This window comes from Camelus ferus, chromosome 19, assembly GCF_009834535.1.
Source record: "Camelus ferus isolate YT-003-E chromosome 19, BCGSAC_Cfer_1.0, whole genome shotgun sequence".
NCBI lineage: Eukaryota > Metazoa > Chordata > Mammalia > Artiodactyla > Camelidae > Camelus > Camelus ferus.
The window spans coordinates 14,138,909-14,165,896 of NC_045714.1; the positions used below are offsets into that span (position 1 = coordinate 14,138,909).

Below are 26,988 nucleotides of genomic sequence, written 5' to 3' on the forward strand. Positions count from 1 at the left end.
ACAGCCATGGTCAGGCACCAGGCTGAGGCGCAGGCCCCTGGGTTTGGTGGAGTGGGACAGGCAAACAGGTGGGGACACATGTCAGTGAGCCCTCGATCACCTGAGCCCGTGACGGCGTGAACTCTGAGTCACAGCACAGACGAGGAGCAGGGTCTGTGAAGGGGCCAGGAGGCCGGGGCTGCCCCTGCAGCGCGCCCGGGGGCGCCTCACTTGAGAATGAAGAGCAGGACAGGGCGTGCGGCCCTGTCACTCACACCAGGCGACGGGCACTGTGCCGTGGCCCCCGCGAGCCGTGGAACCAGCCCATGCCCTGTCCACGTCGTGTGGTACCACACGCTGGGCCACGTGGGTGAGACCCCCGGCAGGCTCCTCGCCTGGTGTCCTTCTGGCTACCACCCGCCACAGCCACTCACCCTGCCAGACGCGGCCCCCATTGATGAGAACCTCCACGGCGAAGGCCGGGTGGGCTGGCTGGTAGCCGTGCAGCAGGAAGGCGTAGCGGCCCAGGGCGGGCACGTGGGTGGTGAAGACCACGGTGCCCTGCGGGGAGAGGCCCCGGTGAGTGGGCGGAGGTGCGGGGACGTGGAGGGTGGGGGGCTGTGAGCCCCACCCAGCCCACACACTGCCCCTCCCGGCCGCGGCCTCACCTCGGGGTGGCGCAGCAGGGTGGGCTCCACATCAGGGTCCACGGCAGTAGGGGGCCGAGGCTGGGGCCCGGACGGGGGCGCGCCTGGCGTGAGCTCCTGCGAGTGGGTCAGCGGGCGGCCAGGTGGCAAAGGCAGCACCTGGCAGTCCCTGAGCACGATGGGCCGCGGCGGCTTTGGGAAGCGGGAGGGCAGGCAGGCGGCACTGGTGGGGAGCACAAGGGTGAGTTCTCAGGTCCCGGCCAACACCCACGGGCCACTTGGTCCCCTCCGGCCCCACTACCTGCTGGGGCCGAAGGCACCGTGACTGCTGATGCAGTGGACGCGGGGCTCCACGAACTCCGAGCTGAACGTCTCCACGGGCACCAAGGTGACACTGCGCTGCAGGTGGAGAGCAGGCGTGGGTGCGGGGTCCATACACACTCTCCGCACCAGGTCCCCGGCCCTGCTCCACCTGCCTCTCCCAGCCCTCGCCCACGGGTGGTCTTGGGGCCTGGAATGCTCCCCAGCTCTCCCTGCCACGTGCCCCGACGCTAGCTGTGCTCACAGGGACAGGGACAGGGACAGGGACAGGGACAGGGACCCGCACAGGAGGGCGCTCCGTGAGCACGGGGTCCTGAGTGGGCGTTCCTGCCCTGGGCCATCTACAACGGTGTCGGAATGAGTGTGACCAACAGCAGCGTGTCTAGAAAAACCCCACAGCAAAGACAGAGCTGCAGGACCAGGGCCACGCCACACCCATCTTCGACACGGTGTCGGCAACACCAAAGAACATGTGTGATTCCAGTTACAGAAAGTTCCAGAACAGGCAGGCTAGGCGGTGCCGCGAGTGTTGGGCAGTGGCTACCCGGGGTGGGGGCCTGAGCGGCAGGCATGCGGGGTGGGCCCCTGTCCTTCCTGGCCTGGCACGGGGGCGACTCGCTGGGCTGTGCTCTGTGGGCACAGCTCCACGGAGAGTCTACAACGACCGAGCCCATGACCGCTGTGCTGCGCAGGAAAATCAGGAGACAGCACGTGATGCGTTATTTAGCAATGTGGGAGAAACGTGCTGACTCTGGAGGGTGGAACTAGGCGGGGCAGGGGATTACTCCATTTTGTTGCAAGTCTCTTCAATGTTTGATGCTTGTATAAAAATATGTGCGTATATTACTCTGCTAAAACTTTTAAAGGCCTGGGGAAACAAAACACAGTAAGATTGCATGCTACTCTGATAAGAACAAATGCCGTTGTTTGTTACTCATCAAATAAACATCGGTGCCTAGTTCTGGGCATCAAAACAGTGAAAAAGATTGCACGGGCTTTTGTGGTTACAAAGCAGGTTTTCGGCAGAGGGTGAGTCCTGCGATTTAGTTTTCAACTCTGTGAGGCTGACACAAGCAAGCTACCCGGCTGCTGGTGAACCCGGTTCAGGACCCATGCTGTATGGACCGCTTCCTAATCTGGCAGGGGCCTTGCTCACACGGTGTTACATTTTTGTAACTTACACCCAAAAGCATTAAAACTGCTCCTTCTTTCTGCTCTGCCTCCGGGGCATCGTGGTTCCCCTCATGCAGCTGGGCGTATTACTTCTAAATAAACATTTCATACCCACAGGGAAAAAGAGACCCTGCAGGTGAGGGGTTCCCAGAACTGGACCGGGTGCGAGTTAACGGTGGGGCTGGGGTGGGTCCCTGGGCTCATCGCACTCTTCTCCTTTTGTGCATCTTTAAAATCTTTGGAAAGACCTAACCCGACCGCGGGGCTCAGGTGAAGGGGTGGGGGCCTCACCAGGAAGAAGCGAGCCTGCTCAGCCGTGAGCCGGACGCTAGCCTCCGTGTCCAGGTGGAAGACGGCCAGGTGGCGCTGGGCATCCAGAGCAGTGCCCCGGCACAAGGTACTGGGGGACAGGACAGGGGCAGTCAGCGGGCCGGGCAGCCCTGGGGCCCCAAGCCAGCCCACCCAGCCCCCAGACCTCAATCCTCTCCCCACACACCTGTATGGGCAGGGGTGGAGGGTGAGCGCCCCCTGCTGGGGGTCCCGCTGGGGGCTGTGCACGGCCACGTCCACCTCCTGGCGGGCATCCTCGTTGGCGTACTCCACCACCAGGGCATAGCGGCCCGGCTGGGGCACTGCCACCTGAAGCTGGATGTCCACCTAGGGGGGCAGGCAACGTGAGGTCCCCACCCCAGTCCCCCACCTGGAGAACAGGACACAGCTGGACAAGGCCCTTCCCACCCTCTGCCCCACCAGGTCTCAGGGCCTGTGCACTGGCCACCCCTGCTGCCTGGGGCACCTGGCCTTCCAACCTCTGCTCAGTCTGAGCTCCTGTGCCCGCCTGCAGCCCACTGGCCTCACACTAAATAGTGCCCAGTGCCTGGAAGAATCAATGACCTGACAGTTCCTCACAATAAACTGGAGGGCTGGCCATCAATACCCCATTTTCAGATGAGGCCCGAGGGTGCCAACTCCCAAGGTCTAAGCCGTGGAAGGCAGCAGGTGCCCTTGGAGCCAGCCGGCTGGCCTGGAGCCCAGGGACCCACTGCCTGTGACCTGCCCACGTCACGCCTGTCCTGCCCGTGTCCCATCACTACCACATGGACCCCATCCTCCAGGCCAAGGGCACGCCTCCCCCAGGTCTCAACTCCGCCCACCCTCGGGGGTCCTGGGGACACGCACATCACTGCCCCGGCAGGCGACCAGCAGTGGGTGTGAGGGGCTGAGCTGCTCCGTGGGGCAGGGCCGGGGTAGGCTGTTGTCATGGCGACACAGGGCCTCAGGCCCAGCGGCGGAAGGGAAGCCGTCCAGGGGCAGGTGGGTGTAGAGGAGGCAGCTGGGTGGGGACACAAGAGTCTGTGGTCAGCACGGGGTGGGCGGTGAGAGCCCAGGGAGGGCTGGGCCCCCCGCCCCCGCCGGGCTGGCCCTCACTTCTCCCCGGAGCGCTGGGCAGCAGGCCGGAACGTGCAGGGCTCAGTCACCCGCAGCTGCAGGAGGGCCGCCTCGTAGTAGGCACTGGGCAGCAGGACCACATAGTCCTGGGGGGCAGGGCGGGAGGTCAGGTGCTGCCGCCCTCGTCCTGGCCCCTGCCCCAGCCCGCTCAGCCCCGCCTCACCAGGAGCACTCCTTCGGCCTCCAGGAACAGGGCCCAGTTGCCGGGGTTCAGCACGAAGGGCTCCCCGAAGCCCCTCCCGGGCACGGTGACGAAGGCAGGCTCTGTGCTGGGGGGGAAGGCCACGGGCTGGCTCTGCTCTGTGCCTGGGGGCGGAGATGGCCAGAGTCCTGGACAAGCACACAGGCTGCACCTCCCCAGGGCCAGTGGACACCTGCATGTGGGGGCAAGGCAGGGGCTGGGGGGCTGGGAGGGGGCGGGAGAGGGCACTCCCCACCACCCTGCACTCACAATTGGCACAGGTGGCAAACGTGCCCTGGTCCCGCACGGAGACCCTCCCGCTCACACTCGAGGGCCCGCGGTTGACATATCGAAAGACGAGTCGGAAGAGATCAGGGGAGGTCACGTTCAGCCTGGCCACGATCCTGGGCTGGGGGGGCGGTGGGCATGGAAAATCAGGGTTGCCCCTCCCTGGCCATTCCCAGCCCAGTCCCCGGACCTCAGGGATCTACCCACCCACTCCGCCAGGCACACCAGGACCTCTGAGCAGGGCTCCAGGTCGGGGCAGCGCCGCACCCACCTGGATGGCAGCCATCTGTGCGTAGCCCCTCCAGCTGAAGTTCTCGAACTCAAGGGGGTTGAAACCGAAGCGCACAGCGTGGCCCTCGGGCGTGGCTGCCTCCTCCAGCTCCAGGCGCAGGTGGTGCAGGTCAGGGAGGAAGTGGTCCCGCGCTGGCCTGGACACGGCAGGGGCGGTCAGGGCAGCCGTCACCCAGTCTGGGCAGGGTAGGCACTTTTCCTACACAGCTCACCAGGGTCCCCAGGGAGAAGCCCAGTGGACAAGCTCCCACCCCGGCCCCCCGGCCCAGCTGGGGTAGGGGCACCCACTCGCTGCAGGTGGGGCCCTGGGTGTTGGGGCGGCAGAGGCAGGCGCCTGTCCTCAGCTCACAGCCCTGTCCCAGGGCACCGCCAACGTCGCACCGGCAGCCTGCAGGGAGGGAGCGCGGTCAGTGCAGCCCAGCCCGCAGCCCCGCAGGACTCTGCTCCATCCTCCCTCCGGGAACAGCGGCAGGGGCTGAGAAGCCAACTTTTATCTCCCGCTCGGGGCTGTCTGGGACTCGGGACACGGAGGCTCTGAGTCCAGGCGCAAGGGCACCGGGACTGATCAGTGATGCCTGCCTGGGGCACGAGATGCAGGTGAGGACCGCGGGCCAAAACCCCCTCCTCTATCCCACGCCCGGTGCCTCAGCCTCCCCGGGACGCGGCCCAAGGACCAAGCAAGTGGGCACCTACCACGGCAGCCGAAGTAGTCGGCCTGGTCCAGCCCGAAGAAGCCATCCTTGCAGGCTGAGCAGGTCTGGCCGCACACGTGGGGCTTGCAGAAGCACTGGCCGCTGCCCTGGGAGCCGAGGGAGAAGGTGGGACCAGGCAGGGGAGGGGCCTCACACACAGCCCACGGCCCCCAGCGCCTTGGCCCCAGACTCACCGGCTGGCACTCCGCAGCTCCACCCAGCGTGCCCCTGGGGTCGCAGCTGCAGCCTGGGGGAGGGGCAGAGCAGGCCTGAGAGCGGGGGAGGAGCAGGAGGGCCGGGCCTGTCCCCACCCTGGACCAGTGGGGCCAGTCCTCACTTCCCTGCCATGACAAGACCCCCCCCCAGCACCCTGCCCCCCCACTCAGGGAAGACTCACGGGTGCAGCCCTCGGGGTTGCCAGGACTTAGCCCCCAGAACCCGGGTTTACAGCGATCGCAGCTCGTCCCCTCCACGTGAGCCCGGCACGTACAGGGGGCCTGCGCCTGGGAGAGGATGAGACTGAGGGTCAGGGTGGGTCCCTGCCCTCCTACCCACAAACCCTCAGCCCTGGAGCCCTGCTCCATCTCTGGCATGGCCCAGGGGCAGGGACAGAAGACCAGCCAGGGGAACAAATGGGCCCTGAGGTTGCCATGGTGACCAAGGGACGGGGAGGTGACAGTCTCTCTGGGAGTGATGGCCTCAGGTCCAGAGGGCTGACCTGGGCTCACCTCAGGAAGGACGTGGTCATCTTGGGCCAGGCCGGCAGGGTGGCAGGAACCAGCTGCAGAGAGATGCGCAGGCCATCGTCATTACTCAGTCACTGACTCTGATGGCCAAGGGCTTCCCCAGGCCTGGCCAGGACCCAAGGCTCCGTGGGAGCAGCACACCCGCCTCCCACGCATGTGAACACATGCATGTGAACAGGCATGAAATCAGGTGTGGCTCTGCGTGCTGGTCCCCACCACAGAGCACATGGCTGCAAACGTGCAGTGAGCACAGGGCACGCAAACACCTGTGGGTGAACAGGCACCGCGTGTGAGCGGCCAAGCGAGCACACACACGCACAGAGCACAGAAGCAAGCCTGAAGAGAGGCACGGCACGCGCACACACGCAGGTGGAGGTGCACGGCCACAGACCACGTGACGATGTGCATACACAGTACACCGACACGATCGTCACGTGAATGCAGCGTGCCACCCAGGTGAACACACGTGAGAGCACGCGGAGCACACACGCCGCCAGCCTCACCTTCGCAGTAGGGGAAGTTGTAGGCACCGGGCACACACACGTCACACCGCAGCCCCATCACTCGGGGTCGGCAGCTGCACTGCCCACTGCGGGGGTCACAGGCTGCGTGCAGGGAGCCTTCGGGGGAGCAGTGGCAGGCTGGGGAGGAGGGCAGGCGTGAGCACTTGGCGGGGACACGCTGCCCTCCCCCCTCCTGCAGGGCACTCACGGGCACAGTCGGGGAAGCCATGGAAGCTGGGGCTGCACTCCTGGCAGGCGGCCCCCGCGTAGCCAGGGCGGCAGCGGCACAGCCCGCCCGCGCTGCAGAGCTGGTCCAGGGACCCCCGGGGGTCACAGGCGCAGGCTGCAAAGGATGTGAGGTCAGGCCCCAGAACACCGCGGGGGCCCCCAACCCCACCCAGGCTCCCCCGCCTCTGCTCACCCTGGCAGTCAGGGTAGCCGTGGTGGCCGGGACGGCAGCGATCACAGTGAGGGCCATCGAACTCAGGCCAACAAAGGCAGCGGCCAGACTCGTCACAGCCCTCGGGCAGGGTCCCTGCGGGGCTGCAGCCACACACTGCGGGCCAAGAGGTGCACGGGGGGCGTCCCTAAGACATGCTGGCCGGGCACCGGGCCCCATCCCCCTGCCCACTGGGAAGGCCTCGCTCACGCTGGCAGAGAGGAAAGTGGAAGTAGCCGGGGGCACAGCGGTCGCACGCGGCCCCCTCGAAGCCCGCCCGGCACGTGCACTGGCCCGAGTCGCGGTCACAGTTGCCGTCCGCCACTCCGGGGCTGGTGCACTGGCACGCTGTGGGGAGGGGCGGCCACGCTGGGTCAGGGAGGGGCCAGGGCCACGGGATCCCAGGGGGACAGGGCGGGGACGAAGCTGGACTCACGCCGGCAGCCCGGGCCGTAGAACCCCGGGGCGCAGAGCTCGCAGTGGGCGCCCTGGAAGTTGGGCTTGCACACGCAGCGTCCCACCCGCGGGTCCTTCCGGCAGGCGTTGCCCTGGGTCCCAGCGGCGCTGCAGTCACAGTCTGGGGGCGGGAGGGGAACCTCAGAGGCCTTCCCGCCAGAAACCCTCCCTTCTCCGCAAACTCATCGCCTTACACCTTTATACTGCACTCATGCAGAACGGAAAAGACAATACAAATCCGACAAGGGGGAGCTGCTGTATCAGGAAAACAGTGGCGGGTGGCGAACTCACAGCCACTGTAAACACACACAAACTCGGGTCTGTGATGCAGACACCAGGTTGCCTGCAGGCGTGGACACAGCCAGAGAAGACGCACAACAAAACCGCGTCCAGGTGAACAGAAAACTCTGCTCTTTAAAAGTAACTCTGGGGATTAGGAGGAAGGAGGAAAAAGCTGGCTAAATGTCTTCACTTACGCACAAAAAGAGGGTCGTAAGTGCTGTTTAACTTCTGTTACTGACAGAAAAAAAAGGTTTAACATTCATCAAAACTGCGAGGGTAGCCTCGGGCCAGATCAGAAGATGGAAACTGAACTCCCAAAGCCTCAGAGGGGGAAACATAAGGCAACTGAGTCATGTTTCGTTGGTCAATCCAGCTAAAGTCAGGAAAGGAAAAACTGAAGCAGAAAGGGAGAAATGATGCCATCAGGGCAGGGCAAGCCCCACGGCAGCCACAGCCCCTCTGCCAGGCCACACGGCCTCCCGGGAGATACACCCAAAGGTGCAGGCTTGACTCTTGAAGGAGAATCTGGGCCTGTCCTGTCAAGTGTGCACCTTGAAGAACCAAGGACTCCGACAGGGGAAAAAGAGCTTTGAAAGGGAGGGTGGCGGCCCAGACACAGAGCAGGTGAGCGCAGAGACCCAACAGCCAGGGAGCCCAAGGCACAAACACCAAGGCAGACGGAGCGGGGGTTGTGTGCTGAGAAGGCGGACTTGCCCCCAGAGACAGCGCAAACCCAAGCTCCAAGAGCAGGATAAAGCAGTCACGAGGCCCTGAAACTAAAACTGAAAGTTGAAACTGTGAGGGGAATCCGGCAAAACCATCATTACAGAGAGAAAGGCTGAATTCACTGTTCCCAGGATGTGACAAACGTTCAGAACAGAGTGGATTTAAAAGGCATAATAAACAGGTGTACTGTGATAGATGTATATACAGAAATCTGTCCCCGACAGAGAACACATGTCTAGAACAATCAAAAAGGGGTCATATACTAGGTGAGAAAGAAAATCTCAAATTCCAAAGACAAAAAGCAGAAATTATCAGGCTACCAAATCTGACCACGATGCAGTAAAACAAGGGCTGAACCATCAAAACATGGGCGGGAAGGAAACCTAACCACCTGAAACGACAAACACTCTTCTGAACAACTCGGGTCAAGAGGAAAATGAAAACTGAAATGATGCACTGCCCAGAAAGGGACAGCAGTGAGGGCGCAGGACGTCAACCCCACGGGCGACGCGCAGCCGAAGCTACACGCGGGGGCAAGTGCCGAGCTTTGACTCCGGGTGTCTCAGCCTTGGCGCCAGTGGCACTCTGGCTGGTAACTCTCCGTGCGGGAGTGGGGACTGTCCCGGTCACTGTGGGACACTTTCCAGCATCCCTGGCCCCCACCCACCAGATGCCAGTGGTACCCTCCCCCCAGTTCTAACAACTGAAGAGGTCTCCAGACATTTTCCTGTGGATCAAAATCACTCTTGCTTTGAGCATTTTGTGGATAATTAAGAGAGACAAAAAATAATAATTAACTCAAGAAGCAATAAAAAGAGTAATAAATCAAAAGAAAGTAGAGAAAAACAAATACTGCTACGATCTCATTTAGTCTCTACATCCTCACTGCTGTAGGATCTTAAAACACACACACACACACACACCCAGAGCTCATGGGTACAAAAAACAGATTGGTAGTTGCCAGAGGTGGAGACTGGGGGCTGGGTGAAATGGGTAAAGGGGGTCAAAAGGTACAAACTTCCAGGTATAAAACAATTAAGTCACAGCATGGTGACAACAGTTAATCATAACATATTGTATGACTGAAAGTTGCTAAAAAAATAGATCTTAAAAGTTCTCATGAGTAAAGAATGTAATTATGTGTGGCGACAGGTGTCCACCAGCCTTAATGTGGTGGTCACTTCACAGCATGTAAAAATACCAGCTCATCGTGTTTTTTGCCTGAAACTAACATAACGCTATACACCAACCACACCTCAGTGAAAGGAAAAATGAGTAATTTTAGTTCAAAATTTTCTATATTAGGAAGTAAAATCTCTCTCCCAAACTAAACAAAGAAAGAACCCCAGCAGACCTATCAATATAACCTTAAGCAGCACTTTGAAAACATCAATACACTCAAACTTCTGCTAGGTCTAATAAATGTAGGAAAGAAGAGAAAGAAAGAAAAGAAAATCAGACAAAAGGAATGAAAGGACATTTAAAAGTCACACACAGAATGCTGTGTGACTTTATAACTGTTTAGCTTTAGGCCAGCACATTTTAAATCCAAATGACATAAACAATTTGCTAAGAAAACACAAATAACCAAAAGTGACTTAAAGTGAGGGTGGGAAGCTCACAGACGTAATAACCACAACGGCAATGAAGCCCCTCAGCTAAGATCTCCACCGCGAAGCACGCATCGGGACCAGGCGGTTCTATAGGAGGTTCTATCGAACTTGGAAGACATGGGTCATTCCTGTGATTTTCAAACTGATCTGGAGCCTAACCAAGCAGAGGTCATCTCCCAAACATCTTACAGGATGAATTACAAAACCAGAACAAGACGGCACCAAAAAACCCCAAAAAAGCTTTCACCCAGTCTCACGAATAAAGACACAAAACACGTACGTCCAACACTGGGTCCACATTAGGAAAAACGTTAGAAGAATGCATCGTAGAATTCAGATTAAAAGTGAAACCCTGCATCAGCGCGATGACCCGGTGCTCACCGAGGGCCAGCGCAGAAAGGAGGGATTTTCAGCGGTTTACACCAGGGATCGTCACACTGCAGTCCAGTGCTCCACGGCCTGGTTTATACATAAAGTTTTATTGACACACAGCCACACCCATTTACGTGCACATGGTCCACGGCTACTTCCGAGCTACAACACACAGCAGCAGGAGCTGGCTCTCAAAGTCGCCAGCACTGGCCCTGTTCAGAAAACATTTGCCGATCCCTGGTTTACCTTCATTGATGAGAAGCTAAACATTTAAATGTAAAAAGGAAAAAAACTGGAAAAAAAAAGAAAAACTGCGAAAGAACCAGACATATGGAAATAGTTGGGTTCGGCGACCATCATCAAAATGTGACTGAGTCAGAGACCAGGAAGAACGAGGTCAGCGGATTCAACTGAAGTTTAAAACACCTGCACGTGAAAAATGTTTAAAAAGGGCAAATTACCCGCTGGGAGGAGAGGCCAGGACTCGTGGGGAACAGCTGACCTAGTTCATATGCACAGAGCTTGTGACCAGGAACAGGTGAAGACAGGGGTGAGCGGCGACCTCGGGTGGGCGGCTCACACGTGAACGCAACCAAAGGCATCCAGAAACGCGAGTAAAGATTCGACCTTGCAAACGAGCCAAAGAAACGCAGCTAAAAACAATGAAACACCAGATGCCACCTAATCTGAGATGCCACCAGTTACAGGACACACCACTGCTTGGGCGATTTTGTTAGGAGAGCGGTTTGGCAACCTGCAGCCCAAAGTGTCCCCAGACGTGCACGTCTAGTGACCCAGACCCTCCTTCCAGGAAAGTGTACTGCAGAAACAGTTAAGAATTCATGGAAAGCTTTAGCTGCAAGGATGTTTACCGCAGTGTTTTTTTTTTAAATCTGGAAAGAACCTCAATTTCCAAGAATCAGAAGTTGATTAAATAAAAGCTACATCTGTCTGCGTAACGTGGACCCTAAAATGACGTGTTTACAGGACGTGTGGGTGGAAAACACAATTACACAGCAGCACACGGCAGTGTTTATGAAAACAGCACACGCACGACGGATGGAGGAGGGGCTGTTTGCAGGCAGTGCGACTCTGGTAACCCTTGTCTTCAGCTTTCTGCTTACATTTTGAAGATTTTTTAGCATAAATAGGTATTATTTGCACAAAAATAAAACACCCAAAGACAAGGTGAGCAAAATGGAACCGCTCCCTCTCTGCGGGCCTGGGTGGGGCCCCAGGTGGTGCCCCTTCTGCCCACTCCAGGGGGCCCAGGGCAGGATGGGGACCTAGGGGGACACTTACTCACAATCTGTCCGGCCGGCAGCACCTGCTCCCCGGTGTCATTGTGGGAGGAGGGCACGGCTGAGGGAGGAGACACCACGTGTCAGTCAGGTGGGCTCCACACCACGGGAGGTGCAGGGATGGACAAAAGGGTCCACCTGGATCCCCCCACCCAGGGCTCCGGGCCCACAGGCAGCAATGCTTGGGGGCTCCGGCCCTGGCCCCCCACCCCAGGCCGGCGCCCTCACGGTAGCAGTGTGGGAAGTCAGTGAAGCCCTCGGCACAGGCGTCGCACCGCGCCCCCGTGAAGTTTGGCCGACAGTAGCAGCGGCCCGTCAGGTCCTCACACGTCCCGTCAGTGAAGTCCGACTCACAGTTGCAGCCTGGATGCGGGCGGAAGGTCAGGGCGCCCCAAGCTCCTGGCTGTCAGGGCCTAGGAAGGGCAGGGTCTGCCTCTCCAAGCTGGGAGGTGGGATGGGAGCCGTGGCCAGGCCCCCAGAGAGCCGCAGAGGCTCCAGGGCACCCCAACCCAGGCAGACCCTGCTTCCGGGCACCCGTCCTTGGATGTTCCCGCCCAGGCCGCCCCACTCACGGTGGCAGACGTTGGGCGAGTCGAGGGGGTGGTCTGGGGCGCGGTAGAAGCCGGGCAGGCACCGCTCACAATTGATGCCGGTGGTGTGATGCTGCAAGGACGCAGGGCTGCTGAGTCCAGAACATCTCATCCGCTCAACGCAGTGACTGAACCCCGTCCTCAGCCCCGCCCCTGACCTGGCACGGCCCCGCCCCTGACCTGGCACGGCCCTGCCCCTGAGAGTGCCCCGCCCACCTGACAGTCAGTGACTGAACCCCGTCCTCGGCCCCGCCCCTGAGAATGCCCCGCCCACCTGACAGTCAATGCACACGCCCCCTCCCTGGTAGACGTCGTCCTGGTTCCGGCTGGCGTTGCGCTGGTCCACCTCGGGGTCGTAGTAGCAGTCGTGGGCGTGGCCGTGGCAGTTGCAGGCTGGAGAGCAGGGGGCTCAGCCGTCAGCAGGTCTCCACGAACCCCCCCCTGACTGGGACCCCGGAGTACATCCCACAAACCATGGGTGACCCCAGATGTGGCCTGGCTCAGGTGACTGAACGGGCCTTATTGCCTGAATGTGTCAACAACATGTGTTTGAGCATGTGTAAGCGTGTGTGTATGTGAGTGCACGTGTTAATGTGTGTGAGCGCTGTATGTACTATGGGAGCACGTGTGCATGTGTCCGAGAGCAAGCACAGGTGTTGTGTGTGTGCATGTGTGTGCGCAGGGGGGTTTACGCGGTCTATATTAACATGACAAGTATTGGAAAATCTGCAGTCATCTATGTAAATGACGTCTTACCAAGAATCTGGAAGGCGTCTAAGAGATGCGCACGTGAGTGCATGTGCACCAGCACTGTGTGTACACGCATGGGCACGTGTGTAAGGGCTCGGGGGTACACGTGGGGCACTCACACTGGCACTCGTTGGCACTGTCGGTGGTGGCTGGCTTCCACGGCTGCTGGTTGAAGCCAGGGCAGCAGCGGTCACAGGAGCCCCCACATGTGTTGTGCTGGCAGGCACACTGCAACCTGCGGGGACACAAGGGCACAGGAAGGACTCAGACCCACCGTGGACCCAGAGGGACACGGGAGAGCAGTGGGAGCAGGGCCGTGTAGGGCCCCTGTCGGGGTGGGAGCCGTGACAGGGCTGTGTGTCTGTGGGTGGAGTCCGGGGCAGGGCGCTGAGTGGTCGGCACAGGTGACCTGTCTGCAGGTCAGCCCAGAGCGCTGGGGCCTTCAGGATCGAGCCATGCCCTCCCTGCCAGGGCCAGGACCCAAGGCCAAGCCTCCAGCTTTCCTGGGCCAGCTCTGAGATCGAGGTTCCGCTCAGCAAGCAGCCCTGAGCTCAGCCAGACGCCCCCACGGATCCCCAGAGGCAAGTGGCCAAGAACTGCTTCCTCTTCCATCTGGGGGCGGACACCGGTCAGAGGGCTGGAATCCTGCCTGCTGTCCTGGAGAGCAGCTCTGTCGGCTCAGGGGGACAGCTGGCCGCAGCTGAGGACTGAGGTTGTGGCCACCTCCTGCACAGCCCCCACCCCAGCACACACCCACACAGCTCAGCCGAGCAGGGGCAGGAGTCACGGCCCGCTCCCCGGGCTGTTGGCTCCACCGCCTGGGCCAGCAGCACAGCGGCAGTGCCGGGCATCTCCTGAGCAGGACCCCAGGAGCCAGGCCAAGAACACCCCCGGAGCTTCAAATCACGGGAGTTAAATCAGGGCCTTGGGAGTCAGGCCTGCTGCTCCTCGGCATCCAGGGAGGAGACAGGGATAACCTGCCAGACGTCTCACCACGGGAAGGCCCGAGGATCTGTGACCAGCAGCCTGTGGCTGATGTTTGATTCTTCAAGAATCTACGTGGTTGGGGCACGCCTGAACCAAGAAGTTGATGCAAAAAGTGTGGTGTTTGGCAAAAGCCCTCACAAAACCACTCTGGAGAGGGTCCGTCCAACCCAGGGCGCATGGTTGCTGCATGGATGGAGCCCTGATGAAGAGCTTGCAAAGGAACGTCCCCACAGGGTCAGCCGACGCACCCAACAGCAGGACACGACCCTGGGAATGGCACTTAATGGAGCGCCGGAGTGGATGGGAGCTAGAACCACAGAGGAGAAGCAGCTGTTCGTGGAGATGCCCCAGGAAGCAGAAAGAGGAGAGGAGAAATACACTAACTTCTCCCCTTCTCCCACCCTCCCATGTTCCACAAGTACCTCCCACTGGCCACATCCCCCAAAAGTCACAGGGCAGGCAGCCTGGGAAATGTAGTTCTCTGATATACAGAACAAGGAGAGGGCAGGAAATTAAGATTTGAGGAAAAACAGGATACTTAACATCTTTGAGTGTTTCCATTTTTTTTCACTTGTGAAATAAGCATTGTAATCCAGTGTTGTTGTAAACATTAAATTATGCATTTAAAGCACTGAGCAGGATGCCTGCCATAGTACAAGCTCTCAATAAATGTTTTCTTATGATGGAAAAGAAAAAAAAAATGGAGCGCCGAGTGGAAACCACAAAAACAGAACGTTTCAAGATTATAACAAAAGAATCTAGAACATAATAAAAACTGCAACGCTACGAAACATAGGCAGATGTGACCAAAGAGTCCACCAGAATGTCTATAAATGAAAAATAAAATTATTGAAATTAAAGATTCAAAGGATGGGGGTGGGTCTAGCTCAGCGGTAGAGCACATGCTTAGCATGCATCGGGTCCTGGGTTCAATCCCCAGTAACTCCATTATAAAAAAAACCTAATTATCTCCCCAACAAAATAAATTTTTTAAAAAGACTCGAAGGATGGGCTAGACGGCAGATCAGACACAGCTGAAGATTCAGGGACCTGAAGAAGCCACCCAGAAGGCAGAGGGTCAGACACACTCGAAGTCCTGGGAGGGAAGGAAGCCATGGGCACCTCCGGCACTACACGCTCCCGAGAGAGAGCAGAGGCCCAGGGGAGCAGCTGGCTCCCGAGAGAGCCAAAGGCCAGAAGTGGCCTTGAATTAACAAAGACGTATTTTCAAATTCGAAAAGTGAGATTCCTGGGCAACAAAAATGACGTCCCCTCCTCAACGCTGCAGAGAACAGAAGCCCGTGGAGCTTGGAGGGGAGACGACAGAAGTGTCCAGAAGAGGCAGAAAACCCACAGCGGTGACCACACAGGCGACAGCGGCCTCTCCCCACCACCAAGAGACACCAGAGACGGTGAAGTGACATCTCCAAAGTGTTGAGAGGCACGGCCATCACCCAGAATGTCTATGGCCAGCTGAACTGTCTGTCATCCAAGAGCGAGGACAAAATGGGCAGTTTCAACAACTCCCAGATTCTCATGGAAGAAGAACTGAACAGAGCATCTCAGGAAAAGGAAACTGAGTCCCCAGAGATGTACTGGGGGCCAAGAAAAGATGGGAAACAAGAAAGAGGGCGTCCAGTGGGCAGCTCCGTGGGCAGCGCCGGGAGCAGGTGCTGTGCCTGGGGTGAGTGTTCTGGGGTCCCCGCTCATCAGGGAGACAGCTGGTTAAATCTGGATTTGGAGAAGTCAAGTATGCCTTGCAGAGTGAGGGCCACCATCACAAGCAACAGAACCAGAAAGAAACATATGGTGCCACCCACTGCCAGACTGTTTGTGTCCACCAGACATTCACACGTGAAATCTGACCCCAGCTCGACGGCGTCTGGAGGTGGGGCCTCGTCCACAGGATCGGGTCCTTACAAAAAGACCCCAGAGAGCCCCCTCAGGCCTTCCCTGCTGCGCAGACACAGCCAGAAGACAGCCACCTGCGAACCAGGAAGGGGGCCTCGCTAGTCTCCGGAATGGTGAGAAGCGCACTTCTGTCATTTATGCGCCACCCAGCCCAGGCGCTCTGTTAGCCTGACCCACCTACGACACCAAGGGAATCAAAGCATGGGGCTGTGAAACCAGGCGGCGGGCAAGAGCGAGTGAGGGGCTCAGTGCAGGCTGGGCAGGCAGCCAGCACTCAGAACCATGGGGATGGTGATGCAGTGAGAGGACACAGGTGAGGCTGGAGGCGGTGGAGGTAAGGGGCAGGGTCCACGGAAGAGAGGCAGAGATGGAAGGAGTCAGGTGTGCAGGGAGAACACGCCTGGCTGATACTCAGGGACACTGGTGTGGGAGGAGATGCTGGTGTCTGTGGTTCTGGGGAAGGTGCCCATCCCGAGCCACCGCACACGCCCTGCAGGGAGAGCTGAGCGCGGTTCACGCCCAGGCGCAGGTGAGTCAGGGCGGATGCCGATGCCTTCCCAGCAGGCAAGGGCAGGCCCACCTCTCCTGTGAGGCCAATTTGGCAGCCCAGCAGGCACCCCTCCCAAGCATCACAAGTTCCCACTTGGCAGTTAATTTCCCAGTGCAATTAGCTGCGCCTGAGCTCAGCTCCCAAAGCTGCAGGCAGGAGCCCATGCCTGGGGCCCACTGGAGGCCAGACAGGTCCGGAGGGCCTGCAGGAGGGAAGTGGCCCGAGCCCTTCAGTGAGTGCGACTGCACCCCTTCCTCCTTCAGCCCCAGCAGCCACACCTGAAGGTGTCTGGGGCTCACCTGTGGGTGCAGCTTTGTGAGGATCAGGGCGAGCCTCTGCACTGTCTGGGCTTCACTTGCCTCCACCATAAATTAGGGTGTGGACACAGCAGAAGTGGGGGGCTGCATGATTCTGAGGTGAGGGAAACGGCAGGGTGAGCTAGCCCTGCAGGGGGTGGGGGCTCCAGGGGGCTGGCCCCAGGCTCCCCGTTGCAGGCTCTGCTGCCTCTCTTGGCACCTCCTGATCAGCCCTGTCCTGCTCTATGACCCCACAGCACTCAGCCCTGTGGGGGCCTCTGCACCGGGGACAGGTCTGCACGTTCCCTGTCTACCCAGACCAGGCGCTCCTGGGGCTGGGAGCCCACCTGTGTCCCCTGGGCAGGAACAGAGCCCAGTGTCCGCTCAACACAGCTGCTGATGGATAGGGGGAAGGGAGGGAGGAAAGAAAGAGAGAAGGAGGAAGAAAGGAGAGACAGAAGGGAAAAAGGAAGGGAGGGATGAACAAACAAGCCCCATGGCTGGGGGTGCAAGCCAGGAGGACAGCCCTGGCCTGGCGCCAGGTCCACTGGATAATTTGGCTGAGTACTCACTGCCGAATTTAGGGTGACCAGAGCCACTCAGGCACACAGCATCTAGAGGCAGCTTGGTAAAGATGCAGATTCCTGGGCCCTGCCTCACTGGCTAGCTCCGGGTGGGGCCCGGGTTCTGCTGCCTGTGGGCTCAGTGCCCTTGGCCGCCCCAGCGGCACGACCACAGGGCATGTCGGGGTGGGGGGTGGTCTCTGGGCTGCTCCCTGCCCGGAGCCTTGGCCCCTGCTGGTGAGGGGGCGTGAAGGTCAGGGTGGAAGCAGTAGGGAGTGTATCCTTTGTGTTCTCCAGGAAGGTAGGGGAGCTTCCCCTGTCCCGGGGGACAGGTTACCTCCCTCACTGATCCCCCTCCACAGGGCCCTGGGCTTGCGGTGTGGAGGGGCAGCAGGGCAAACAGGCCCACGCCTGGCACAGGGCGCCCAGGGAGGCCGCACGTGGTACTGTCCCTCTGCCTCACTGTGCACGTGGGGAAACAGGCCACGGGGCGGGGAACCAGTGCAGCTCATGCAGGGCCAGGGTCATGGTGGGTAATGCAACCAGGCCTCCTCCGCCCAGGTTGGGCAGGAAGCTGCAGGTCTCACCTGAAGGGGTCTGTCGGGTCCTTGGCGTCACAGACATCCGCGTGCCCGTGGCAGACGCAGCGGCCGCCGACGCTGATGTCCTTGATGCTGTAGTAGTACTGCACCCAGCGCGGGTAAGCGGAGCGCCATGCACGTCAGCCCCCAGCCCGAGCCCTGCGTGGCCCCTCCCCACCAGCCCCTGCGGCCCGCCCTTGGCCCCGCCCACTCACCCGGCGGGTGACCGTGGGGTCCCTCAGCGCCTTCCCCATGAGGTGGCCCAGTAGCGTGTTGGTGCGCAGGAAGCGCAGGCGGATGTTGGTGGCTTTGGTGAAGTCACGCAGCAGGGGCGAGTAGGAGAAGTTCATGGCCCCTGGGCGCCCGTTCACCAGGGACACCACGATCTGCGGACGGGCCAAGGGTCAGGCCGGGTCGTGGCCCCAACACTGACCGCCACCCCTGACCAGCCGCCCGCCAGCGCCGTGCTGCCTCGGGCGGGCGCACCTCGCCGTTCTCCAGGGGCACGATCCGGGAGTACTCCGTGGTGCAGAGGACGGCGTCATCCCTGGAGATGCGCTCCAGCGTCTGCGGCCCGAAACGCTCCAGGCAGTCCCTCTTGGAAGCTGCAGGAAGGCTGGAGGGTGAGGGCGCCGTGCTCCGGGAAGCCCTCAGGTCCCGTCCCACGTCACTGCCCTGCCTGCCTGGGCTTCTTGGAGCCTCACAGCCTCAACCGAGAGGCAGCATCAATCAGCGGCTGGAACCCAGCCCGTCCCTCAGGGCTTTGTTGAGGAGTGTGGCACTCTGGATCACAGGGCGCCCCCTCAGGAGGGCAAGGCCCCTGCCCAGGCTGACCCTGCCCATGTCCCAGTGACTCTGAACTTGCCCACATCCAGGCCTTTGCTGTTCCTGCCCCGCTCTCTGTACAGGACCAGTGTCCCCCTGGGTGGCCCTCCTCATCCCCATCTTCAGGGGACCGCTGTTCCTGACTGTCCCTTATAGCACTGCCCCACTCTCACTCTTGGGCCTTGGAGTCTGGGGAGGTACATGTCCCAGACTCCCCCAATCAAAGCATCCCCATCAACATGATTGGTAGGGTGGCGCATGGCCGGCCAGTGAGCAGGGCTCCTGTGCTCTCCGGACCTGGCAGCTAAGCTGGCCGCCTCTGTCATCTCTGGAGCTGCTGGAGCATAAGGCCAGTCCACAGGAGCCAGGAGATGGCCTGAGACTCCTACACCAACAGCCCTGGCCCCAGCTGCGCCCTCATCAGGGAGGAGAGCCACCAAACCCCCACCTGCCTTCGGGAACGTGCCCTGACCCACCCAAAGCCGGGGTGAGGGCAGGCCTGGCATCTGGAGACCCTGAGCGTGCATGACGATGGCAGCCCATCCCAGGGGACACCCCCCCAGCCCCCAGCTCTGGGACACTCACAGGCAAAGAACTGCCACGGCTGGTAGGTGCGGCCGAAGTCCGTGGACCGCTCCAGCACCCAGAGGTCCGGCCGAGGGGAGTTGGCAAACTTGATGAGCACGTAGGCCACGTGGAAAACCTGTGGGGCAGGGAGTGTGTGGACACCCCTGAGCCCCTTCCATGCTACTCGGGGCCCCACGAGCGCCTGGAGGGCCACCCTAACCCTGCAAGGCAGGGCTCCCTTTTCCCACAGGGGACATCTGTAGGTTTGCCCACAAGGGCCAGAGGCACCCAGGGGCGAGGGCCAGCTGTCCGGCCCAAGGCCATCGAGGCCTGCACTGGGGACACAGAGATGACCATCAGGAACCCATCATTTTGGAAGGGCTCCCCTCTTGGACCTGGGGTTACCTGAGCCCAGAGCGCAGATCCCACCTGCCTCCCCATTCCCACTCCAGGAGCTCAGAGAGCCACAATGGTCCTTTGGGCTTTGAGGCTGCAGACAGGCCTGACGGGGGCTGGAGTCAGATGGGGCACACGTGGGGCAGCCTGTCTACTGGGCCCAGGCAGTGGGGCTGGGTAAGGCAAAGACAAGACTCATCCCACTGTCCCCAGAGCTCTGGTGGCCAGCCTGAAAAGGTGGCTAGACAGTGTCCCAAGCTCCCAGGAGCCTGGCATAGCCGACAGGTGAACCCCTGTACCGGGATGGGGCTCCTGTCCCAGCCTCACCCCAGTCACCCCCATCATTCTCAGAGCTGGCTCAGGACCTGCCTGTTTTACCTAACACTGACCAGCTCGCTCCCAGAGGGCCCCAGGGGCAGGCAGCACGAAGCAACCAGGGCCCAGCCCCTACCATGTCAGGAGCCCCAAGGGGGAAGATGGACTGGAAAATGGGCCTTCCCAGAGCTGGGCTGGGGAGACCCTGCCAACTCAGGAGTCAGAGGCTGGAGATTTGGGGGGCTCTGGGCACATCAGGGCAGCACCCAGCCAAGGGAGGGGGAGGCTGCTCTTCAGAGGCACCCAGAACCCCCACCAAGGCCCCACGCCCACCTCTTCTACTCTCTCCCCAGGGTCTTGGCCTCTCTACTCACCTCGTCCTGGCTAGAGGTCAGCATCCCTGGCCGTCCCTGTGTCCTGTGCCCCTCCTCGGCTAACTGCCCCCTGGCCCTGCAGTATGGCCGGTCTTAGCCTTGGGCCCCCTGCCCTACCTGGCACTGCCTGGGGAAGCCCTCCTGACTGCAGCCCAGCCATGCTGGCCTGAGGGCCTTGGACATGCAGATGCAGGGGGCGGGGTGATTAAGACGCCCCTTCCAAGAGGCAGCTGCTCTGTGGAGGCTGAAGGGCCCCTCCAGGTTGGGGAGCTGGGTTCTCACTGCCCAGGGCACAGGCCACAGCCCTGGGAAGGGGTTCTGGGTCCACTGAGAACAGCCACTGAGAATGGCTCAGGCAGAAGCCTCTGCCCAGCCTGTGGCCTCGATGAGGGGCTGAGCCAAGGAGACCCCCGAGAAGGTGGCACCTGGCAGAGTGCACCTCTGCTGTGCGCCTGTCACTGGGGGTGGCACCCTGGCCTCAGCCTGCCCTACCTGGGACCACAGTAGAGGGACTGTGGTGTCCGGACCATGTAGCTCTGAGGGCCAGTGGGTAGAGGGCGCTCTACCCAACCCTCACTTTGGCCCCAAAGCCAAGAGAACAAAGCAGAACAGAGCCATTGTCCAGGCTACTCTCTGTGTACGAAGTTTGGGCTCCGAGGAGACCCGGGCAGAGCTGGCAGGGGATACGGGCACCCAACCTGCACACAGGGAGAGTGGGAAGCCCCGGATGAGGGCGGAGACACAGCTAGTGAGTGCACGACGCTTGGAGGGCGCCCGTCCCTGCCCTAGGCCCCCAGACCACACCCCCACCCCAGGCCCCTCACAGGAGCACCCGAAGGTGGGCTTTGAACTGCCTGCTGGCCACTCAAAGGGGATGGCAATGTCACACCGCAAACCACCCACCATACCCTCAGTGGGGCCCTGCCTGGCCCAGGGGAGCAGGCTCCCTTCTGGTGTCTATTGGTCTGGATTTCTGCCTGGACCACCTGGGCTTCTGGTGGCTGGCCAGGTCCCGAGCCTTGAGCCACATGGAGCAGAGTGGAGGGTCCCCTCCAGGGCGGCCAAGGCCCACAGTCGGCCCTCTGACCCTTTGTTAGCCTAAAGCTGCTGCGGTGACCCCATGAAGGGACAGTGGAGGGGCCGTGGACACCTTATGGCCTAGCCCTCAGGAGGGCAGGCTGCTAAGAGTCCAGGTGTGGGGTGGCTGGGGGTGGAAGGTCCCAGGACCCTGAGGCACACCCATTCTGAGTCCTGCCCTTCCCGGAAGGCCTGGCGTTTGCAGGGAAGGGCCTTTCCCTGGGTGTGGGGGGCAGAGAAGGCCTATTTACCCACTGCCAGGCCTTGAGGTCATCTTCCACTTAGCCCTGCCTGGTCAGGGACGGGGCTCAAGCCTCTGAGGGGATGGACCCTACACCCGACAGGCACCATGGCCAACCCTCAGGCATTCCAGGGAGCTCTGGGGACTTCGGATACCCCGGTGCCAGGAGGCGTCTTCGTGAGGAAGGGGGGGCATGGCGACGTGGGGGGCCTGGGTGTGCACTGGATTCGGGACACTGGCTGCTCTGGGGAGCGGCAGCATGGCCCCTACCAAAGGACCCCCAGAGATTAAAGGCTCCAGCCAAGCCTGCTGGGGCCCACCCCCGCCTTTCCCTGAGCGAGGCCAGCAGGCCGCACCCTCAGCCGGTCGGCTCTAGCTCCCCCGGGGTCGGCGGGCCGGGCGCATTTTTCCCAGCTGAGAGCACTCGCACAAATGCTGACGCGGAGACGCGCTCAGGCAGGCCGGGGCGGCGCGGGGGCCACGGCCACGGCCACGGCTGGCGCGCCGCGGTGCGCTCACGGACAGAGCCTGCTTTCTGTCCTCCTGTCCACCTGGTCATCTGTCTGTCACGCAGGGGCCCCGGCCCCGGCTGGAGGGATGGGAAGGCATGTGTCCGGCTCTCCCCATCTGGCCCAGACCTGGTCGTAGCTCCCGGGGCCACACAGCCGCCCTAGGCATGACCGGGGAGCCAGCGGAGACCCCGGCCTCCCTGGGCGCAGCCCTCCCAGCAGCCCCGCCTGCTCAGCCCCGCTCAGCTGCCAACTCCGGCTGACCTTTCCCGCTGCTAGAGTTCTGTGCGAAAGGAAAAAAACGGCTTTTAAAGCAAAAGCCAAACAAAAGCCTCCTGAGTTATTTTTAAAAATCGGGCTATTTCGGGGCAGGCACGTCTCCAGGACAGCAGCTGGACCCGCCTCTCAGCCATCACACCCCCAGGGCCCCCACACCCAGCCTGACCTGGGAGGGCCAGGGCTCTCCAGGAGGGGACCTGCCCTGTGACCTCGGCCTGACAGTGGGGGATGGGGGGGGGGGGACAAGAGCCTGGAAAGCAGGGTGGGCTCTGGGCTTCCCTGACTGTATAGCCTTGGGTGGGCCCTGGGCAAGGGGACACACACAGCAGAAGTCAAAGTCCAGGGGTCAGGGCACAAGGCCTTTCAGAATGGTGTGAAGGCTCTGAGGGCCTTGAAAGGGAAGAGGCCACCTGTCCCTGGAGGTGGGCAAGCAGAAGCCAGCAGCCACCTGCAGGGACGCAGTAGAAGGCCCCAGAGCCACACCACACCTGCTGCTGCTGTCCGGAGGCAGAGGTGCGGGGAGGGGAGTGAACAGGGGCTGGGGCTGCAGTCAGAAAACAGAGGGGCCATAGAGGAAACCGGTAATTCGGGCTCTGCCGGGTCCCCGCAGCCCCAGGGCTGGGGGAGCGGAAGACGGCAGCTGGCCAGCAGCCCCCGGGCTCAGGCACCCACATCCCAGGATAGGGCTGAGGCTGGAGCCCCCGGCAGCACAAGGCTGTTGGGGCCAGCACACCCTGCCTCTCCGGGCTGGGAAGCCCCAGGCCGGCCCTTGTGGCCCTGTCCTGGGGAAGGGGGGGCCCCACCCCCACCCCCACCCGCTGGGCCGGGCAGCATGAGTCACCAGGCTATCTGTGACTCAGCCCCGGCCCCACAGGAAGCAGGCCCTGTGCTGATTCCCGGGACGGGCCAGGGTCCCAGGCTGCGGGCCGGTGGAGGCAGGAAGCCCCTCCCAGCCCAGGCGCTCCCCCCAGGGGAAGTCCTGGGGTACCCAGATCTCCCAATCCCCCTGGCCCAGACTGCTGGACCAGCCTTCAGGGCTCTGTGTGCTGAATCCACCTGGACCCCCCCCCCACCACTCTGGACTCCTGGGCTGGCCTTCGGGGTGCTGTGTGCTGGATCCAATTGGCCCAGCACCCCTGGGCTTGCCCCCTCCCCAGTGTGCCTGCCCTGGGGCAGAGACCCCACCTGGAAACCTCAATAAAGAGAAACGCCACAGGAGGGGGGCCAGCCAGGCGTGTCTGCTCGGGCCCCCAACAGGGCAAATCCACACGGCCATCCACACAACGCGACCAGGGAGCCAAAAACAGGCCCCATGTGGACGCAGCTCCAGGAGTGCCAAAGCCATTGCTGGAAAGAAAAATAAACCATGGAAGTGCAGGGAGGGCAGGCAGAGGGCCGAGGCACCACGGCTCCGCGGGGCCGGGCGCCCGAGGCACAGGTGTATGGAGCAGAGCGGGTTGGGGTTGAAGCACTCCTGACGGGTGTGCAGACGCTCACCAGCTGGGGCGGAGGGCAGATGCCCCGTGTGGCCCAGCACCTCAGTGGAGCTGGCCTGGGGGGGTTCAGGGACCCCAAACACCGAGGGGCTGTCTTGGGCCCCCAGGCTTGAAGGCGGTTTTCCAGGCCCAGGCCCAGCCCAGAGCTCCTTGCTCCCACTCTGACCTCCCTGCAGCTGGCCCGGGTCAGGCCAGACGGGCAGCCCCAGGCCACGGGGAGTGGAGTTTTTCCCAGGGGAGCCCTGACCCCCAAACTGCTTACTCTCCGCTGAGTGGCACTGCTTAAGGCCAACACCGTAGGGTTGGTTTAAACACAGACAGAAGACAGAAGTGAGTGTTGGGGGGGGCATCTGTGTGCCCAAAGACGAGTGGGGCCAGGATGGCCAGGCGAGTGTGGCAGCAGCAGGGTGTGCGGGGCCGGGGACAAATGGCCCTGTGTCCTCTGAGCAAAGCAGAGGCAGGGTGTCCAGATGCTCAGGAGGAGAGATGGGGCCTGTGCTGGCCTGAGGACTACCCTGGGGATGCTATTCCAGCCCCCCACGCTGTCCTCTCCCAGGGAGCCCAGCTCAAGGCCCACGTCCAGCCCAGCCCCCACACCTGTGCTGGCCGCTGGACTCTGTAACCAGGGCCTGGCCAACCTCAGTCACACTTCCTGCCACTTCCCTTAAACAACCCCGCTGACCCTCCTGGGGTGCTGGCCACATGGCCGAGCGCCCAGCAGGGCCCGGAGAGCCAGGCCAGTGGCTGCGAACTCTTAACCCAGCAGGCCGGCTGGCACGCGGAGACCCGGAGGCCTGCCCAGGGAGCCTCGAGCGGGCCAGCCTCGGAGGGCGTGCCGCCTGGAACTGGGGTGGGCAGCCTTATGGGGGCCCCTAACAGCCCCCGGAGCCAGTGTGTCTGGGGTCCTCGCCGAGGCACAAAGGCCCTGCGTAGGTGCTCTCGAGCCCACAGGCAGAGGAGACCCAGGCGCAGACGGCCTTGCGGCGGCCCAGCCCAGCCTCTCCCCACACTGGCACTCAGTCTCCCCAAGTGCCTGGGGGAGCTCTCACCCTCCAAAAGCTTCACCACAGCTTTGCTGCTCAAACCCCCACCTGGTGAGGGGACACAGGGCACCCTCCCTGCTGTCCCCCAGGAAGGGTACAGACCCCTCTACCTGGCATTTCTAGTCCCCCAACCAACACTTTTGGCCTCACACCCAACCCCCCCAGCCTACACCCCACGGCCAGCCCAGCCCCGGCTCTGCACCTCTACCCTCACTGTACCTCCCACCTGGTCTCCAGTCTGCTCCCTCCAGCCCTGGCCTCTCCAGGCTGGGACAAAGGGCCCACCTACCCCGCCTGCCACAGGGCACAAGGGGAGGACACAGTTGGAGAGAATCAGCATTCCTCATCTGCAGGGAAGGGGTAGGGCTGCTGGGGAGAGCCCCTCCCCCATGGCCAGGCCACCAGAGGGGTGTCTGGAAGGGGGGCGGACACCCCACCAGAGCCAGTCCCAACTCAGCCTGCCCTGCTCCTGAAGACCACCTGGGCACCTGGTCCAGGTGAGGCTCCAGAATGGGGAGAGTGAGGCCAGCAGGAGGCCCTGGAGGAGACAGGACATAAGCGGGAAGCCCCCAGCCCCGGGGCAGGCATTACTGGGACTTGGGAAAGCGTCTCCTCAGTCACCAGCCACGGTGCCTTCCCACCCTGGAGGCCGGCACCCCACAAGGCTCAGACCCACGGCTCAGTCTGAGAGGCCCCAGCTGAGGTCTGCGTGGCGAGCGGGGCAGGGAGCAAAGGCCGGGACCCCTCCACGCCTGCTCAGCCAGGACTTCGCTCCTGGGACCTCGACTTCGCCATCTGCAAAGTAGGAGGAAGAGGGTCCAGGGGGCCCCGACCTGACCCTGGGGTGGGGAAGGTCAGAGCAGGACAAGGTGCGGCCGGAGGAGAGAGGGAGCGGTCTCCTGGGGCCCCGCCACACATGGGACCGCAGGCCTGGCCCCACCAGCCCTGCTCCAGCCCAGGTGTGAGGCGGGGCTGCGGCACAGGCCCCTCGTGGTCCTCCCTGGGCAGGAAGTCCTCCTGATGCCAGGGCGCCGCCCCCTCCCCTTTCCTGGAGCATCCGTTCCAGATCCCAGAACAAAGGCCCTTGGCAGCCCGCCGCAGGGGGAGTGCCCAGCCCCACTGCCTGCTCAGCCCAGCTTCCTGACAGAAGCCCCAGCCCCACCCCAGGACCTGTACCTCAAAGGACAGCAGAGCCCCAGAGCAAGGGAACCCCGGGCTGAGCTCACTTAGCCAAGTCCCTCCCCCTTGGCCTCTCTCCCCATGTGCACTAGAGAGGGCGCGCAGAGGGCCCTGCCTCACGGACGTTCTCGGTCCGACTGTGGGCCCCAGACGCTCCCGTCACCAGACCTGGGGGGACTGGAGAGCACAGACCTCAGCGTCAATGAGGGCCAGTAGGACCTGTCCCAGGCCCCGTCCTCCAAAACGCCTCCCCGCAGAGCTCCAGCGGGTGCCACTTCCATCCTCCCTTCGTGGGGCCTGGCTGCTGATGCAAGACCTGGTCTCTGTCCCCCGACCCAGTAGGTGCACAGTGGCTCAGGGGGGCAGGCGCAGGGAGCTCCTTTTCGGACAGGGAAGGTGGCAAATGCAGGAATTTGCTCTGGAATTCCACAGTGGTTCAGAACATGCCCAGGAAAGAGATTTCTCTCGCCCACGGAACTGGAAACTGAGTACTTGTGCCCCACCTAACTCTAGAGCACCCTGGAGGGCAGTCCCCTCCGACCAAGGCTGGCGGCTCCTTGGCCCAACCAAGATGGAGGCTTGGGTAGACCCCTCTGCAGTCAGTGAAAGGGGGAAGGAAGGGGGAGACAAGAGGGAGGGAAAAGGAAAGGGGGATGGATGGATGGATGTTAGATGGGTGGGCTGGTGGATGGCAAAAGGAAGGAGAGGTCGGGGCGGGAGAGGGGAAGGATGGCTAAGAGGGTCACGGGTCGACCTCCCCCAGCAGGGGTGGAAACGACCCCTTCCCCGTTTGTGTCACTTTGAGGATGGGGACACTAGGTTTGGGAAGGCCGGGTGCACACACAGTGGAACCCTCTCCTGGGCCCGGGCCCAGTCTAGAAAGCACACGCCCGCCTGCCCCAACATCTCCCGCCCATCTCACACATGTGGACACTGAGCCTCAGGGGCCACAGAGCCGGGTGGGTGGGTGCTGAGTGCCGTCTGAGCTCCACACCTCGGG

The 26,988-nt window shown here is 61.7% G+C and overlaps 1 protein-coding gene and 1 long non-coding RNA gene across 5 annotated transcripts in view; one reads left to right on the forward strand and one right to left on the reverse strand.

Moving 5' to 3' along the window:
- The window catches only part of LAMA5 (laminin subunit alpha 5), a 56,963-nt gene that overhangs the window by 17,630 nt on the left and 12,345 nt on the right, over positions 1–26,988 (reverse strand). For 2 of the 4 annotated variants that reach the window (XM_032461515.1, XM_032461513.1), the window contains exons 3-31: positions 19,098–19,215; positions 18,174–18,292; positions 17,903–18,073; positions 17,694–17,791; positions 12,919–13,034; positions 12,324–12,442; positions 12,032–12,122; positions 11,688–11,822; positions 11,461–11,520; positions 7,146–7,286; positions 6,920–7,057; positions 6,692–6,826; positions 6,479–6,613; positions 6,271–6,408; positions 5,750–5,802; positions 5,419–5,524; positions 5,216–5,268; positions 5,023–5,128; positions 4,618–4,717; positions 4,310–4,466; positions 4,021–4,159; positions 3,733–3,875; positions 3,549–3,655; positions 3,300–3,453; positions 2,617–2,777; positions 2,412–2,520; positions 928–1,025; positions 648–849; positions 414–540 (exon numbers count right to left, since the gene is read on the reverse strand). In XM_032461515.1, the coding sequence (XP_032317406.1) occupies positions 414–540; positions 648–849; positions 928–1,025; positions 2,412–2,520; positions 2,617–2,777; positions 3,300–3,453; positions 3,549–3,655; positions 3,733–3,875; positions 4,021–4,159; positions 4,310–4,466; positions 4,618–4,717; positions 5,023–5,128; positions 5,216–5,268; positions 5,419–5,524; positions 5,750–5,802; positions 6,271–6,408; positions 6,479–6,613; positions 6,692–6,826; positions 6,920–7,057; positions 7,146–7,286; positions 11,461–11,520; positions 11,688–11,822; positions 12,032–12,122; positions 12,324–12,442; positions 12,919–13,034; positions 17,694–17,791; positions 17,903–18,073; positions 18,174–18,292; positions 19,098–19,215 (3,529 nt within the window). Of the gene's footprint in view, positions 1–413; positions 541–647; positions 850–927; positions 1,026–2,411; positions 2,521–2,616; positions 2,778–3,299; positions 3,454–3,548; positions 3,656–3,732; positions 3,876–4,020; positions 4,160–4,309; positions 4,467–4,617; positions 4,718–5,022; positions 5,129–5,215; positions 5,269–5,418; positions 5,525–5,749; positions 5,803–6,270; positions 6,409–6,478; positions 6,614–6,691; positions 6,827–6,919; positions 7,058–7,145; positions 7,287–11,460; positions 11,521–11,687; positions 11,823–12,031; positions 12,139–12,323; positions 12,443–12,918; positions 13,035–17,693; positions 17,792–17,902; positions 18,074–18,173; positions 18,293–19,097; positions 19,216–26,988 lie in introns of those variants that run through there. The other 2 variants (XM_032461514.1, XM_032461516.1) reach the window with 2 other exon arrangements.
- Positions 14,293–26,877, forward strand: LOC116657875. The gene is made up of 3 exons (XR_004313030.1): positions 14,293–14,373; positions 15,693–15,698; positions 26,868–26,877. It is a non-coding gene; the product is annotated as an uncharacterized LOC116657875 (long non-coding RNA).